Source organism: Urtica dioica, chromosome 2, assembly GCF_054948205.1.
Source record: "Urtica dioica subsp. dioica isolate 48M chromosome 2, U.dioica_male_clone48M_v1_H2, whole genome shotgun sequence".
Lineage (NCBI taxonomy): Eukaryota > Viridiplantae > Streptophyta > Magnoliopsida > Rosales > Urticaceae > Urtica > Urtica dioica.
This window is the reverse complement of record NC_142757.1, coordinates 33,642,995-33,658,040: the sequence shown is the minus strand read 5'-3', so window position 1 is coordinate 33,658,040 and position 15,046 is coordinate 33,642,995. Positions and strand designations below refer to the sequence as shown.

Below are 15,046 nucleotides of genomic sequence, written 5' to 3'. Positions count from 1 at the left end.
CAAACAGACATAATTCTGACCTACTACCCAACTTGCTAGTCTTTTGCCATAGCACATGTGTAGGGCAACCCCAAATTCGGATGTGGCCTAGATTTACTTTTTGGCTAGTCCATCGTTCATAAGGAGTACCAGGAACCATTTTAGACGGAACTTCGTTCAGAATGTAAGCTTCTGTTTCGAGGGCATATCCCCAAAAGGAAAGAGGGAGTGATGAGTAACTCATCATTGATCTAACAATCTCCATTAGAGTTCGGTTCCTTCTCTCTGACACTCCGTTTTGTTGAGGTATCCAGGTGCTATAAGCTGAGAAACGATACATTCTTCTTTAAGAAAGTCATCAAACTCTCCAGACATATACTCACCACCTCGATCAGATCGAAGGGTTTTGAACTGTTTGCCAGTTTGCTTTTCCACTAAAGACCGGAAGACCTTAAATACGTCAAAGGTCTCGGATTTGTGTTTAAGAAAATAGACAAAACCGTATCTTGAGTAATCATCGGTGAAGGTAATGAAGTATTTGTATCCTCCCTGTGCCTGTGTACTGAGCGGACCACATACATCAGAATGTACGAGATCTAGCAACTCAGTGGCTCTTCGATCCTTAGCAGAGAAAGGTCGCTTAGTCATTTTTCCTTCTATACAAGATTCACAAGTAGGTAATGAACCTATTGCAGAGGATTGGAGTGGACCGTCCCTCACAAGTCTCTTAATCACATCTAGACTAATATGACCAAGTCTTAAGTGCCAGAGATATGTTGATTTTATTAGATCGGAGGAATTAAAAAGTTTGATGATCTTTGGCTCCCTAACTAGATCATTATCTATTTCAGTGTCTAAAAGTGAAGGTTGCGTAGGATAAATGTAAAAAAGAGCATTCTTCATACATGCAGCAGTGACGAAAGAATTATTGGAAAGAGAAATTCGAATTCCATTCTTAATAAACTTTAAACAATAATCTTGCTCATAAAGACGAGCAACAGATATCAAGTTCTTTATGAAGGAAGGAACAAAATATTCTTTATTCAAGTTTAGAGTTCGATCTTCAAAAGATAGCTTCACTGATCCCATGGCCTTTGCTGACACTGAGCTCCCATCACCTTCCTCTAAGCTTTTGGTTTTCTTGAAACCAGTCAAGGAACAACAAATATGGTTAGTAGCAGCGGAGTCAAGAATCCACGTTGATACATTATCAGCTACTAAGCATGCTTCGGTAATGAGTACATTACTATTTTTCTTTGCTTTGAGGTAGGCTGTACAGTTCTTCTTCTTGGCCTTGTGAGGTATTTTCTTAGATCCAGAGGTGGAGACTTTGTGCTCAGTAGCATGTGCCTCTCTTTGATTCCTCTTTTTCTTAGTGAGACCTTTAGCAGTGTGAACCTCATTCATTAGCTCGGTAACAGTGTACTCTAGCTTATTCATGGAGTCGTTCAGCTTGAAGGTGTCAAAAAATTCGGGGAGAGTTTCCAAGATCATATCTATTTTAGTCTCCCCATCAATCTCAGATCTTAGGATTTCCATCTCATTCAGGTAACTAATGATCAGCATCATATGGTCCCTGACAAGAGTCCCAGCCTTCATGCAACAGTTCATATACTGTCTGACTTCTTGTTGTATGGCCTGACGCCCTTGCCCTCTAAACACCTCATGGAGATTGTAGAGCATGTCAGCGGCCGTCTCTATGTCACGATGTTGCTGTTGCGGCACATTGTTCATCGATGCCAAGATATAGCACCTCGTAATCTCATCGGAGCGGAGCCAGGCCGCCAAGGCATCTTTGTCCTCTTGAGTCGAATCATTATTCGTCTGAGGAGGACACGAGGTGGTGAGTACCCATTTGTGCTTGTTAACGGTAAGGACGATGTCGAAGTTACATTTTCAATCTACGTAGTTCTTGCCTTCGAGTTTATTTGAGGAAATGATGGTCGAGAGATGTCTGAGAGACATTTTGTTGAAGTTAAGTTGAAACAAGTTTATGATTAGTCTTTTGGTTTAGGATTTAAGTTTGTTTAAATTTTTAGGTTGAACCAGACAGGAAAAATCCAAAGGTGTTATGAACGAAATGACACTCTACTCCTTCGAGGGAAGGCCGCAAAGAGTATCCTTTCGTAAGTAAATGACTCATCATTAATGCATAACCAAGATGTCAACAAATCGAGCTTGACTAGCCACCTTGTAAAAAAGTTTGATCACTCACATCCTTTCGCAGGGCCTCGAGGGGAGGATTACTAGGGATTGAGTCTAAGTGTGTAACCAACCACTTAGTCTAAGAGATCGACTTTGAAAAAACAATCCACCGATGGAAGGCCTTGTCTCATTGTCTCACTCTCAGACATAGCTCTTCGAGCAATGATCAGAGCAAAGCGCCGTTGAGTACTCTCATTTAAGAGAGGGCCACGAGGGTGACTCTTAGTCTGGTGACAATTGCATTTTTCATTAGTGTTGGGGATCATGGGTTGCAAACAACAAGGATAACCCTCCCACTTAGTTTTTAGAGTTGACACATCGTCTCTTATAAGTTCGGAAACACATTTCTTAGTTATAGAGCGATAGAGTGGAATTCTAGAAATTGAACCTTAGATCGTCATGTGTCTAGGAAGAGCAGTGTTAGTGCATAAAGGCACAAGGTACATACTCGGACATTTTCCTATATTTTCTACTCGGGAAAGTGTATGAGGGAAGTGTGAACTTCTAACTCATTCGAACACTTGAAGTTTGAGATTACACATCTTCTTGCAGTTTTTCGACTAGTATACGAGGAGACTTCCCACTTAAATTTTCAAGAGCAAATAGATTTTGAACACAAGTGATATAGATATAGTTTTAAAAACATTTTGAAAACTTATTTGATTTGGATGACAAAATATTTTCAACTTTGAAAGTGAAAACGGTTTTTCAAAATTCAAATTAGTTTTTATAAAACTCAATTTCAATTAAATATTCAAAAATAAAAACTTTTAAATCTTACACATTATGTTTATAACATTTAGAAAAAACTTTTTGCTCAAGGAAATTCTTCCATTTGAGTTCTAGAACCCTTGGAATGGGATTCGGGATTCGGAATTCAAAAATTAAATTTTCAAGAAATCCTGGAAACCCGGGTAGCAAACACCTCGGAGTAAAAATACCGTTAACGGCGACTTTGATGTCCAACTGAGCTAACTCTAATTGTTTTCGAAAGTAGACTCACAGACCTTTAATTTGGTTCAAGAACCATTCAAATCCAAGTTCCGAGCAGAAAGATACATCCCTTTTACAGTAGGTATTTTTTAATTTTTTGGAAATATGGATAGAAATTTGGTCGGAACTTAACTGCAAAAGATTTAAGTGTAACAGAACGTTTTATTGTGTTGTTAAGTCTTTTGGATGTGTATTATTAACATGGTAATAGTATAACACAAGAGGTAATAACAACGAAGATAAAACAAGCGGGTAAATAAGCAAAGCAAGTAAGACAATATTACTTGCCACAAAATTATCCGAAATTTCTCAAACTTATCGAACCGTGATTTTGATTATGAAAAAACTAAAAACTTTTAGAACTGATTCTAATGTGTTTCAATATCATCCCAAGGGTGTAGAAAATCAATATGCTTTTTAATTTAAAGACACGAGCAATACATTAAAAAAAATCTAAAATAACAATTCTAGCAAAAGCATTACTCGAGTAAAATTATGAAAACGATTTTCAGACTCATATTTCAAATTATATGCACATGCTTAAACTTTGACCATAGCTCTGATACCATTTTTTTGAATAGATCTAGGGTTTAAGAAAAGATTATCGCTTCTAGCAAGCGGTTGAATATAAAAATTCTTTAAAAACTCGTAAAACGTTTTTACAACCTAGACAAAGCACATGAACATAAAATTTAAAATTTTAAGACTAGATTTAGTTTTTACTCGGTACCAACCTTGATTGGATCTTGAACGTTGAGAAACCTTAGGAAGGTAGAAACGCTCGTCTCCCCACGCAGCTCGCCTCTCGCACTAGTCTTGTTGAACCTTGTTGCGAAATTCTCGCACACGCAAGTGCACGTAATCGCTCAAGTAGTAAAGTTCGTAAGTACGAGTCGATCGCACGAGGACTAGGCTAAATTAAAGATTCAAATTTCACTAGCACGAAGAGAACTTAGGAAACTGTAGTTGAATAGAACACTAAATTTATAAACGAATCAATAAATAAATAAACAGAAAGCAATGGGTTGTATGAATAGCGAGAAGTAAAGACTACGGTTTCACGAGTTCATTCTACGGTTTGGATTCATGGACGTTACGCACTATCATTATCATTCACACTTTGCTAATCACGCTAACATTGATCGTGTCACTAAACCTCTCTCAAGCATCTAGCAACCTAAGCCTATGCTCACGTTTTATCTTTCGATCTCAACTAATAAAAACAAGGCAAGCAATGAATACCGAAGCGTACCATGATTCTATAACAACCTATCTATATCTAGCATAGGGATGTATTATAGTAATTCAAATCAAGACAAAATCAACCTAATCTCTTTCAAGCATAAAACTGAAATACGAATCATGCACAAGGTAGCTACTCTTATACAAGCATTAAATTCGGACTTGAATTAAACAAAGCGGCAAGAACGATAACAATTCTACACTATCATAATATGGAATCCATAACCGTTTCACAATCTCGCTACGCCATAGCCCTTAGGTGGTTTAGTTCATGATGATGAGAGGAAGAAAGATGGAAGAAGAAGATGAATAATTCAAAAACAAATAAACCAATGACATGATTTTCATTAATAAAAACTGGAGTTCAAGAGATTAAAGGAAGGGAATTGGAACTGTGAAAATAATGATGAACGAAATCGATGAAGACGGCGCTTTAATCTCTGTCTCTCCAAAAAGCTCTCTGTAGCTAAAAACAACCTAAGCAAAATAAAAACTAAACAAAAAATGTCTTTCTAGGTTACAAAAGTAGGATTTATAAGTTTCTAGCCTATTTTCGGAGTTATCTGGGCCACTTAATGAGATCCAATGGCCCAGATTTAATCAAAAACGCGTAATCAGTTTTCCAAATCGCACCCATCGCGCCGCCATGGTCAAGTGTCGCGGTCTGTCGCGGCGCTCGCAGTATTCATCGCGCCGCGCTCCTGAACAGGAATGACCGCCATCTATTACGGGTTTTTCTGGCGCCGCGCTGGTATCACAGGCGCCGCTCTGATTATTGCCGCGCCGCGATTGGTCAATGTCCAGCGTTGACTTTCTTCATAAACCTCAATTTTGCTCCGTTTCGACTCCCGACTGCTCCGAAAATGACTTCTTAAGCTTCTCTGCTCTTTTGTACCTGTAAATCATCAAAAACATACTAGAAACTATCAAAGACACTTGAGAACTCGCTCGTTTTAAGCCGAGTGATAGGAGTTTTACGCGTGATTAACGCACCTATCAAATCCCCCCAAACTTAAACCGTAACTTGTCCTCAAGTGACAAAAAGAAACAAGACACAACCTACTCCTAGGTGACACTTTATGCTTACAAACTTCGACTACTAATGCTTGCCTCAATTTCAAGTCTCTCGATTAACAATGACACGGAAACCAACGATTTCAAACTTCAAGCTAACTACCAAATGCGACAGACCTCATACAAGTGAATGTTACCCTAAACCGTTTCAATGTTTCCCCATCTCAATAGCATTCGGACAATCAGGTTTCGCAGCCCTCGCAACCACCATCACAAGAACACAAAAATCGAACAATGAATAAGAGTTTATTTCGATTCGACACATCCATATGCCCCCTCATCTCCCTCGATCTCCACTAATGTGCGCATATCCTCTCTAGCTCGTCAATTAGGTCTTAAACGGCTTGTAATGTTCAGGCTTGGGTCAAAGGTATGGAATGAACTTTTGAATGGCTTAAACACTAACCTTAGCGACTCAAATTCTCACCAAAATTCATAACCCTCAAACAAAGCTCACTCACTCACATTTTACTCTCTCACATTTTACTCTTCCCTTGTTTTTCCCCCCCAAACTTTAATCACGCTCACACAAGTCTCTATCTTAACTCACAGAACACCATGCCAACTCAAAATTAACCTGAACACATGCAATTTTTTTTTTTTTTTTTGCTTTTTTTTTGTTTATTTATTTATTTATTTATTTTTCGATATTAATCACCTGGCATGGTGTCTCTGGATCTAATGAACATGTAGAGACTAGTCAACGAACGTGTCACACAATCGTAGAAGATTTCACTCATTTTGACACTCAAGAGTCGCTAACGTTAGTGAGGTTCTTTGTGGGATTTCGCAATTGTTGGCTCGGCTTTTTCTGACTAAGTATCGAGAAGGGTATGACGTTCGGCTTTTTGTGAATGGGTTCTAATTGATAAATATTTCCGAGTTGTCTTTTTGGCTCGACAGGTTATACCTAATGCCTATATCATTCTTACTAGATCAATGCGCACTCAATTTCGCTTCAACTAGGGATCAGAGAAGGTTCTAACGTGTTCGGTGTTCTCGTTTCAAATAATTGGTCGGGCTACTCATCTAGATTCCCTAAGCTTCGAGACATACATCATTCGGGTCTAACACAGCAACACAACTCAACAAAGTTCTTTCACACCAGGTAGCTCATGCGTTAAATTCCACAGTAAAAAACTTAAGACTTTCTAGATCATCGGCAAGCCAAACATTAAAATTCACCTAAGATTTACCTAAACGCACAAACTGAACTCTACCTAATATACAAAAATTTCCCCCCGCAAATCATTAAGAATTATGTACTCCCCCCCCCAAACTCAGAACTTACATTGCCCACAATGTAATCGAGAAAAGAAAAACAGGAAAAGGGACTTACCTTTGCGGGGGTTGGGGACCGCCCCTAATCGTCTCTGTCTCGCCGAGATGGCTCGGCATGGAATGGGTCGTTGAAGCCCGGAGGTGGTGTTTGGCTATAGCGATATCTCGGTGGCGTTTGGGAATATGACGGCTGGCCCGGCTGATATGGCGGAGTGTGATAATAGGACGGCGGAGGTTGGTGATAGTGAGGTGGAGGCTGATGGTAGTGCTGTGGTGGCGGCTGATATTGTGGTGGTGGATATTGCACGGGTGGCGCGTGATATGGATCGTGGTGATAGGGCGGTGGGAACGGGGCCGTGAGCTCCGTTGGGTAGGTGGGGTAGAGAGGCATGTCCGGCTGAGATGGGGGGTCTTGACGTGCGGTCCATGTATCGTAAACGGACCGATGGAATTCGACTTCAACATTGTGTCGGTGCCCATAAGCCTCTTGAAACGCCATGATTGATGCTTGGCCTCGACCGAGCTCATTGATGTTGTGTCAAACTTCGGCTTGAAATGCGTCGTATGCCCCGTGTTGTGAGCGCATCTCTGTTCTAAATGCCTCGCCTGCCACCCGCTCAGCTTGCAATTCGCCACGGAGGGATTGAAATTCGCCGGTCATCAGATTTACCAACTCGTCGTAGTTGGCTTGGCTTTGTGGCACATAATCGTCGTCCTCCTCGTCTTCTTCTTCCGCCTCGGGCTCGTCTGGCTCTTCCTCCGCAGTCTCCGCTTGTCGAATGTTGATGAAGCCCCGCCCGTTCGGTTCGGGGTCGCCTCCCTTCCAGTTCGGGAATTTCAAGAACTTTGCCGGATCTATTGGCCCTGTCAATGCAATCAACTGCTCATTTGCTAGAAATTTGGCGCCGGCTGATTCGCACATTGCGGTGATCAGACTCCCATGACCGAGCGACCCGGTCTTGCCACGATTTGCCGTCCGAATGATGTGATCATGAAGAATCCGCCCAAGATTGACGCCTCGACCCATTGCAATGCAATATAGGAGGGCGAGTCTCTCAAATGTGATGTGGTGCTCGTTGAGTGCTCGGTAGAATCGAGGCGTTGATCCAATATATCCATGCTTTGGCGAAGCGATTCACTTTCTTGATCGAGAGATGCTTCGGAGACTCTCGATGCGTATATCGGCTCGGTTTGGAATCGTAGACTTCACCGGGCTTGCAAAGTGTGGACAACATCTCCGGGAGTGGAGGGTTCAACACCATCGGTGTGTATGAGTCGGCATGTGGAGGGGTAATCCCGAGGAAAGCGTTGATGGCGCTCGTGGATATGTTGACAATTACCCCTCGGACCCGCACTTCACCAAGATCCGGATCCGTGACGGCTAAGTTGGCGTAGAATTCTCGGACTAACCGAGGCGCGATCGGTGCGTCAATGGTTGCCAATTTTCCCCATTTGAGAGCGTCAAGTTGAGCTTTTGCGTTCCCACATATTGCTCGATCATCGGATGGTAAGAATTTGCGCTCGTGAATCAGGTTGAACGATTGGAACTCGTCCTACTTCTTCTCCGCACCTTCGACGAGCGTGATTGGTCGACCTCCCGTTGCTTGGCTCGAGGTTCCCGCCGTTGTCTTGCGCTTCTTAGTCGATGTGTCTGCCGTCGATCGCCGGTCTCGTCCCATTCTATACACTCACAAGATAGTATTAGATACAAGAGACACACGTCGGGTTTAACCCCGTCGTGATAACGTTCATGATGACCAAAACCGAAACTATCTATATCAACAAATCACCAAACGAAGACAAACGGCACGTGAATTCTACTCAAGAACCTAGACAAATTCGTGCAAAGATAACTCTCAACTCTCTCTCGGGATTTTCATCAAATACGTGGTGAGCAAAAATATTATCAAAGGAATCCTACTCAAAACACGTTTCTTTAAACCCCCAAACTATGAACAATCAACCTACATTCAATTGAAATCACTCAAGCACAACCAAAGTAAGCAAATTACATCGAAATTCGAAATCCAAATTCTTACCTTGTGACTTTCGGATTTTAGCAAGAACACCACATAAACACCCAAGAATGGAGAAAAGAGAGTGAATAAAGTCGCTAATCACACAAGTAGGAATGAATTTCGTGTTGAAATCTAGTGAAAACGAGGTTGAGGAGTGAAATTTGGAGAAAAAATGGGGTTAGGGTTCGTGCTCAAGGTGAGAGAGAGTGAGAGAGTTTGAAAAAAAAATTGAAATTCTCGAATTTGTCATTTAAAACCGCCCAGATTTTTAAAAATCTCAAATCATCGCGGCGCGCAGAATTTTATCGCGCCGCGATGACATTATGTCGCGCCGCCACAGTGAACGCTTAGTAGCGCCATCTGTTTCTGGTTTTTATCGCGGCGCCATGATTTCCATAGCGCCGCGATGATGGCGCTTTTTATTTTTTTATTTTTTTTATTTTAACCAGAAGAAAGAAAGAAAAGCGAAAATAAATAAAATAAAAAATAAAACTGAAAAGAATAAATGCGATGAAAGAAAACGTGGGTTGCCTCCCACGGAGCGCTTTAGTTAACGTCAATAGCTTGACGGGGTACCGTGTTTTATTCGGTGCTGTTCAGGTACGCCACGACTTTCTCGTTTTCAAATATGCCACCATAGTACGGCTTCACTCGTTGTCCGTTCACCATGAATTTCCCGCCGTTGGTGCCTTCAAGCTCGAACATTCCTGATGAGAATGCTTGTGTGACTGTGAATGGCCCGGACCACCTTGATTTGAGCTTTCCGGGAAAGAATCTCAACCGGGAGTTGTAAAGAAGGACTAGTTGTCCCGGGTTGATCTCTTTCGGTACGATGTGCTTGTCATGCCATGCTTTCGTCTTTTCCTTGTAGATTCTCGCGTTCTCGAATGCATCTAAGCGGAACTCGTCGAGTTCGTTGAGTTGGAGGAGTCTCTGTTTCCCGGCTGCCTTATGGTCGAAGTTGAGGAGTTTCATCGCCCATAACGCTCTGTGCTCAAGTTCTACTGGGAGGTGGCACGCCTTGCCATAGACGAGCTTGTATGGCGACATTCCCAACGGGGTTTTGAAAGCTGTCCGGTATGCCCAAAGTGCGTCGTCGAGTTTGTGCGCCCAGTCCTTCAATGAGCTTCCCACCGTCTTCTCCAAAATTTTCTTTATCTCTCGGTTGGAGACTTCAGCTTGGCCGTTGGACTGCGGGTGGTAGGCCAGAGCTTTCCGGTGGTTAACATTGTACTTCGCGAGGAGCGCAGAGAATTGGCGGTTGCAGAAGTGAGAGCCTCCGTCGCTCATGATTGCGCGTGGTGTGCCGTGCCGTGTGAATATATTGTGCTTAAGGAAGTTTATCACTACCTTTCCGTCGTTTGTTGGAGACGCCTTTGCCTCGACCCACTTTGTCACATAGTCGACCGCGAGGAGGATATATTTATGTCCGTATGAGGATGGGAATGGTCCCATGAAGTCGATTCCCCACACATCGAACGACTCTATTTCCAGAATATTCTTCAACGGCATCTCGTTCCTGTTGGAGATATTTCCTGTTCTTTGGCATCGATCACATGTCTCCACGAAACACCGGCAGTCTCTGAAAAGGGTTGGCCAGAAGAAGCCACTCTGAAGCACCTTTGCTGCCGTGCGGTTATGCCCGAAATGCCCTCCGCACTCTAAAGAATGGCAGTGTCTGAGAATAGAAGGAATCTCATCATCGGGGACGCACCTTCGGATTATTGAGTCAGCGCATTGTCGATAGAGAATCGGCTCTTCCCAATAGTATCGGCGCGCGTCGGAGAGAAATCTTTTCTTTTGGTGGTGATTATAGTCTGGTGGCATCGCGTTGCTCACCAAGAAGTTGATGATGTCGGCATACCACGGCGTTGCGCTTGCTTCAACCGCCATTACTTTCTCGTCCCGAAAATTGTCGTCTATGGGCGTGGTTCGATCGGGTACGTGCGTGAAGTCTTCAAGACGCGAGAGATGGTCGGCGACGTTGTTCTCTGTTCCCTTTTTGTCTTTTATCTCCACATCGAACTCTTGAAGAAGGAGAATCCACCGAATGAGCCTTGGCTTTGCGTCTTTCTTCTCCATTAAGTACCGGATTGCCGCGTGGTCAGTGTAGACGATGATCTTATTGCCGATGACATATGGACGGAATTTATCAAAGGCAAAGACCATGGCGAGGAGCTCTTTTTCTGTGGTCGTGTAGTTGACTTGAGCCCCGTTGAGGGTTCGACTGGCATAATATATCGTATGGAACACCTTTCCTCGTCGTTGCCCAAGGACTGCTCCAACGGCGAAGTCGCTGGCATCGGTCATGATCTCAAATGGTTCACTCCACTCTGGTGCGACTATTACCGGGGCCGTGCTCAACTTCTCCTTGAGTGTGTTAAACGCCTCCATGCACTCGTTGGTGAAGATGAATTTTGCGTCTTTCTCGAGGAGGCCACAGAGAGGCTTTGTGATCTTCGAGAAGTCTTTAATGAATCTCCGATAAAATCCCGCATGCCCCAGAAAGCTTCGCACGCCTTTGACTGAGATGGGTGGGGGTAACTTCTCAATTGTCGCAATCTTCGCTCGATCCACTTCCAGCCCTTGTGATGATACGCGGTGGCCAAGAACGATCCCCTCCTTCACCATACTTCTCCCAATTGAGGACGAGATTTGTCTCCACGCATCGATCTAAAACCCTGGACAAGTTCTCGAGACACACATCGTAAGTAGAACCAAAGACAGAGAAGTCGTCCATAAATACCTCAATCGTGCGCTCGATCATGTCCGAGAAAATGGCCATCATGCATCTCTAAAATGTCGCCGGTGCATTACACAAGCCGAAGGGCATTCGCCGAAAAGAGAAAGTGCCATACGGACATGTGAATGTCGTCTTCTCGTGGTCCTCGGGCGCTATCGCGATCTGGTTGTATCCGGAGTAGCCATCAAGGAAGCAGTAATACTCGTGGCCGGCGAGCCGATCAAGCATTTGATCGATGAAGGGGAGAGGGAAGTGATCTTTCCGGGTGGCGGCATTGAGCTTCCGGTAATCCATGCAAATTCTGAAACCGGTGACGGTTCTCGTTGGGATGAGCTCGTTGTTGTTGTTCTGTATCACTGTCATTCCACCTTTCTTCGGGACACATTGGACCGGGCTGACCCAAGAATTGTCAGAGATGGGGTATATCACTCCAGCGTCAAGCCACTTCAGAATTTCTTTGCGCACCACTTCTTTCATTGCCGAATTGAGCATTCGTTGATGCTCTACGGAGGGCCGGACATTGTCTTCCATGAGGATGCGATGCATGCAATAGGATGGACTTATTCCTTTGATGTCGGAAAGAGTCCATCCGATTGCATGTATATGGGCCCGCAACACTCGCAACAATTTGTCCTCTTGCTCGGCGTTGAGGTGATCGGAGATGATGACAGGTAGCGTTTTCTTCTCTCCGAGAAACACGTAGCGAAGGTGGCTAGGCAGCTCCTTTAGCTCGAGCTCCGGGGGTTCCTCTATGGATGGCTTGACTGGTTTTGAGCTTGCCCCCAATTCCTCGAAATATCTCCTCTTGTTGGCTTCGAACCCGTCCATGTACATTGCGTACTCTATGGCTGCACATGTAACAATATCATCAGCAAATTCACTTGAGTTCAGAATGCATACCTCAAGGGGTTCGTCAGGGCGGCATGAATGATCGTTAGTGATCGCATCGCAGACGTCTACTCGGAAAATGTCATCGCTCGCTCTTGGGTACTTCATGGTGTCGAAAACGTTGAAGACTACTTCTTCGTCTTGCACTCGTAGCTTGAGCTCTCCCTTCTGAACATCAATCAATGCACCTCCTGTGGCTAAGAATGGTCTTCCCAGGATGATGGGAATGTTCCTGTCTTCCTCCATGTCGAGTACCACAAAATCCGCGGGGAAGATGAACTTGTCCACCTTGACGAGAACATCTTCGATTATCCCTCGGGGCTGCTTGATGGACCTGTCCGCCATTTGAAGCGTGACCCGTGTAGGCTGTACCTCGCCAATGCCAAGTTTTTGGAATATGGAGAACGGCATGAGGTTGATGCTGGCTCCCAGGTCGCATAGGGCTTTCTCGAAGTATAGATCTCCAATGGCACATGGCACCGTGAAACTCCCCGGATCTTTCAGCTTCGGAGGGAGCTTTCTCTGGATAATTGCACTACACTCTTCAGAAAGAGTGATGGTGCTACAATCGTCAATCCTACGCCTTTTGGAAAGGATGTCCTTCAAGAACTTTGCATAGCTAGGCATTTGCTCGATAGCATCGGCAAATGGGATATTGATTCGGAGTTGCTTGAGCATCTCTAAGAATTTCCCAAATTGCTTGTCGAGCTTTGCATTCTTGAGTCGCTGAGGAAATGGCACTGGAATGGGTGCGGGTGGTGGTGGTGGTGGTGCAATCTTTGGTGATGGAGTTGTTGATGATGCTACTTCACCTTCGGCTTTAGCTTTCCCTTTGTTGGTGTTGTCGACCACCAACCCGTTGCGAAGTGTGATCGCATTACACTGGTCCTTAGGATTGACATTGGTGTTGCTCGGAAGGGTGCCTTGCGGTCGCACGTTGAGAGCTTGTGCTATCTACCCCATTTGCGTCTCAAGATTTCGGATCTGCGCCGATTGATTCTGGATCTGCGTTTGAGACGCGGCGATGAATGATGTGAGCAACTCTTCCAGCTTATCTTTAGGGGCTGGCTAATTTTGTTGATGGCGCGGTTGGAACTCTTGTTGGTGATGCCCTTGATGCTGATTCTGGAATGCAGGAGGAGGTCGGTTCTGAAGGAAACCTTGTTGCTGTTGGGGCGGTGCTCTCCATCCTTGGTTGTGATGATTGTTCCGGGCTCCATTGTTGTAGTTGTTGGCATTCTGAAATGGGGGCCGGTTGTTGTAATTTCCCACGTAATTGGCGTTCTCTGGTTGAACATCGTTTGCATGAGGGCAATCGTCTGTGTAGTGCGGCCCGGTACACCAAAAACACGGCCCCGGTGTCGTTTGTGCGACGTTGGCAGTAGCTCTCATCTCTTGAAACTGCTTCTTCAGATCCGCCATTTGAGTCAGCACTTCTCTTAATACTCCTGCTTCGCTGTCAGTCGTAGCCGCTTGTGCTGTCGCGGGGCCAGCTTTCATGAGTCTCCTCTCCACTGGGCATTGCTCATTAGAACGTGCTAGTTCTTCAAGAAGGGCGTGGAACTCTGATGGAGTCTTAGTTAGCACCGTGCCTCCGGCGGCGGTGTTAACCAATGTTTTTGTCGATGTGAGGAGTCCGTAGTAGAATGTCTGAAGCTGGACCGGTAAAGTGATCCCATGGTGGGGACACTTCCTCAACATCACTTTGAATCTCGCCCAGGCTTCGGGAAGCGATTCTCCATCCCATTGCCCGAAACTGTGGATCTCGTTTCTCAGGCGAGCGGTCTTCTCAAAGGGGAAGAACTTCGCTAGGAAGGTGTTGCACAGATCTTCCCATGTGTTGATGGAATCAGCGGGCAGGGAATTCAGCCATGCTTTTGCTCGGTCGCGAAGCGAAAATGGGAACAGACGAAGACGGATAGCGTCGGCAGCAACGTTATGGATCTGGAATGTGCTACACAGTTCGTTGAAGTTCGCGATGTGTTCATTCGGGTCTTCGCTTGGGGCTCCCGAGAACTGATTCTGTTGAATCATATTAATCGTTCCCGTCTTGATCTCGAAACCCCGGTTCCCATCAATGGCTGGATTGACTATGGCTGAGCGATACCCATGAGTGGTGGGTAGAACGTAGTCAAGGAGCGGTTTCTCTTCTTCAGCCTTGATCAATTCTTCGATGTATTGCTTCTTCTCTTTTCTGTTTTGCTTGCACGTTTTCTCTATCTCAAGATCGATTGGAAGAAGACTGGATTCACCGTCTTTTCGCATGTACCTTCACAAGTAAACACGAAAATAGATGAGAAACAAAATTAAAATAAAGTTCTAATTGAAACTAGTGAATCGAATCTCAATTGAAAACTTAGTCCCCGGCAACGGCGCCAAAAACTTGTTGCGAAATTCTCGCACACGCAAGTGCACGTAATCGCTCAAGTAGTAAAGTTCGTAAGTACGAGTCGATCCCACGAGGACTAGGCTAAATTAAAGATTCAAATTTCACTAGCACGAAGAGAACTTAGGAAACTGTAGTTGAATAGAACACTAAATTTATAAACGAATCAATAAATAAATAAACAGAAAGCAATGGGTTGTATGAATAGCGAGAAGTAAAGACTATGGTTTCACGAGT

General features: G+C 44.3%; 2 protein-coding genes across 2 annotated transcripts; both read right to left on the bottom strand.

The window, feature by feature from the left end:
* Window positions 1-11,586: 11,586 nt before the first annotated feature.
* On the bottom strand, window positions 11,587-13,401 carry LOC149404470 (uncharacterized). The gene has a single exon (XM_089607541.1). The coding sequence runs from the start codon at window positions 13,099-13,101 to the stop codon at window positions 11,587-11,589; it is 1,515 nt and encodes a 504-aa protein (XP_089463667.1). The 5' UTR covers window positions 13,102-13,401.
* Window positions 13,402-13,491: 90 nt separating this feature from the next.
* LOC149404469 (uncharacterized) lies at window positions 13,492-14,688 on the bottom strand. Its single transcript, XM_089607540.1, has one exon. The coding sequence runs from the start codon at window positions 14,686-14,688 to the stop codon at window positions 13,492-13,494; it is 1,197 nt and encodes a 398-aa protein (XP_089463666.1).
* Between the last annotated feature and the right edge of the window lie 358 nt (window positions 14,689-15,046).

Coding starts and splice junctions, on each gene's coding strand:
- LOC149404470 (XM_089607541.1), bottom strand. CDS start 13,101: ATGCTCAAGCAACTCCGAATCAATATCCCATTTGCCGATGCTATCGAG.
- LOC149404469 (XM_089607540.1), bottom strand. CDS start 14,688: ATGCGAAAAGACGGTGAATCCAGTCTTCTTCCAATCGATCTTGAGATA.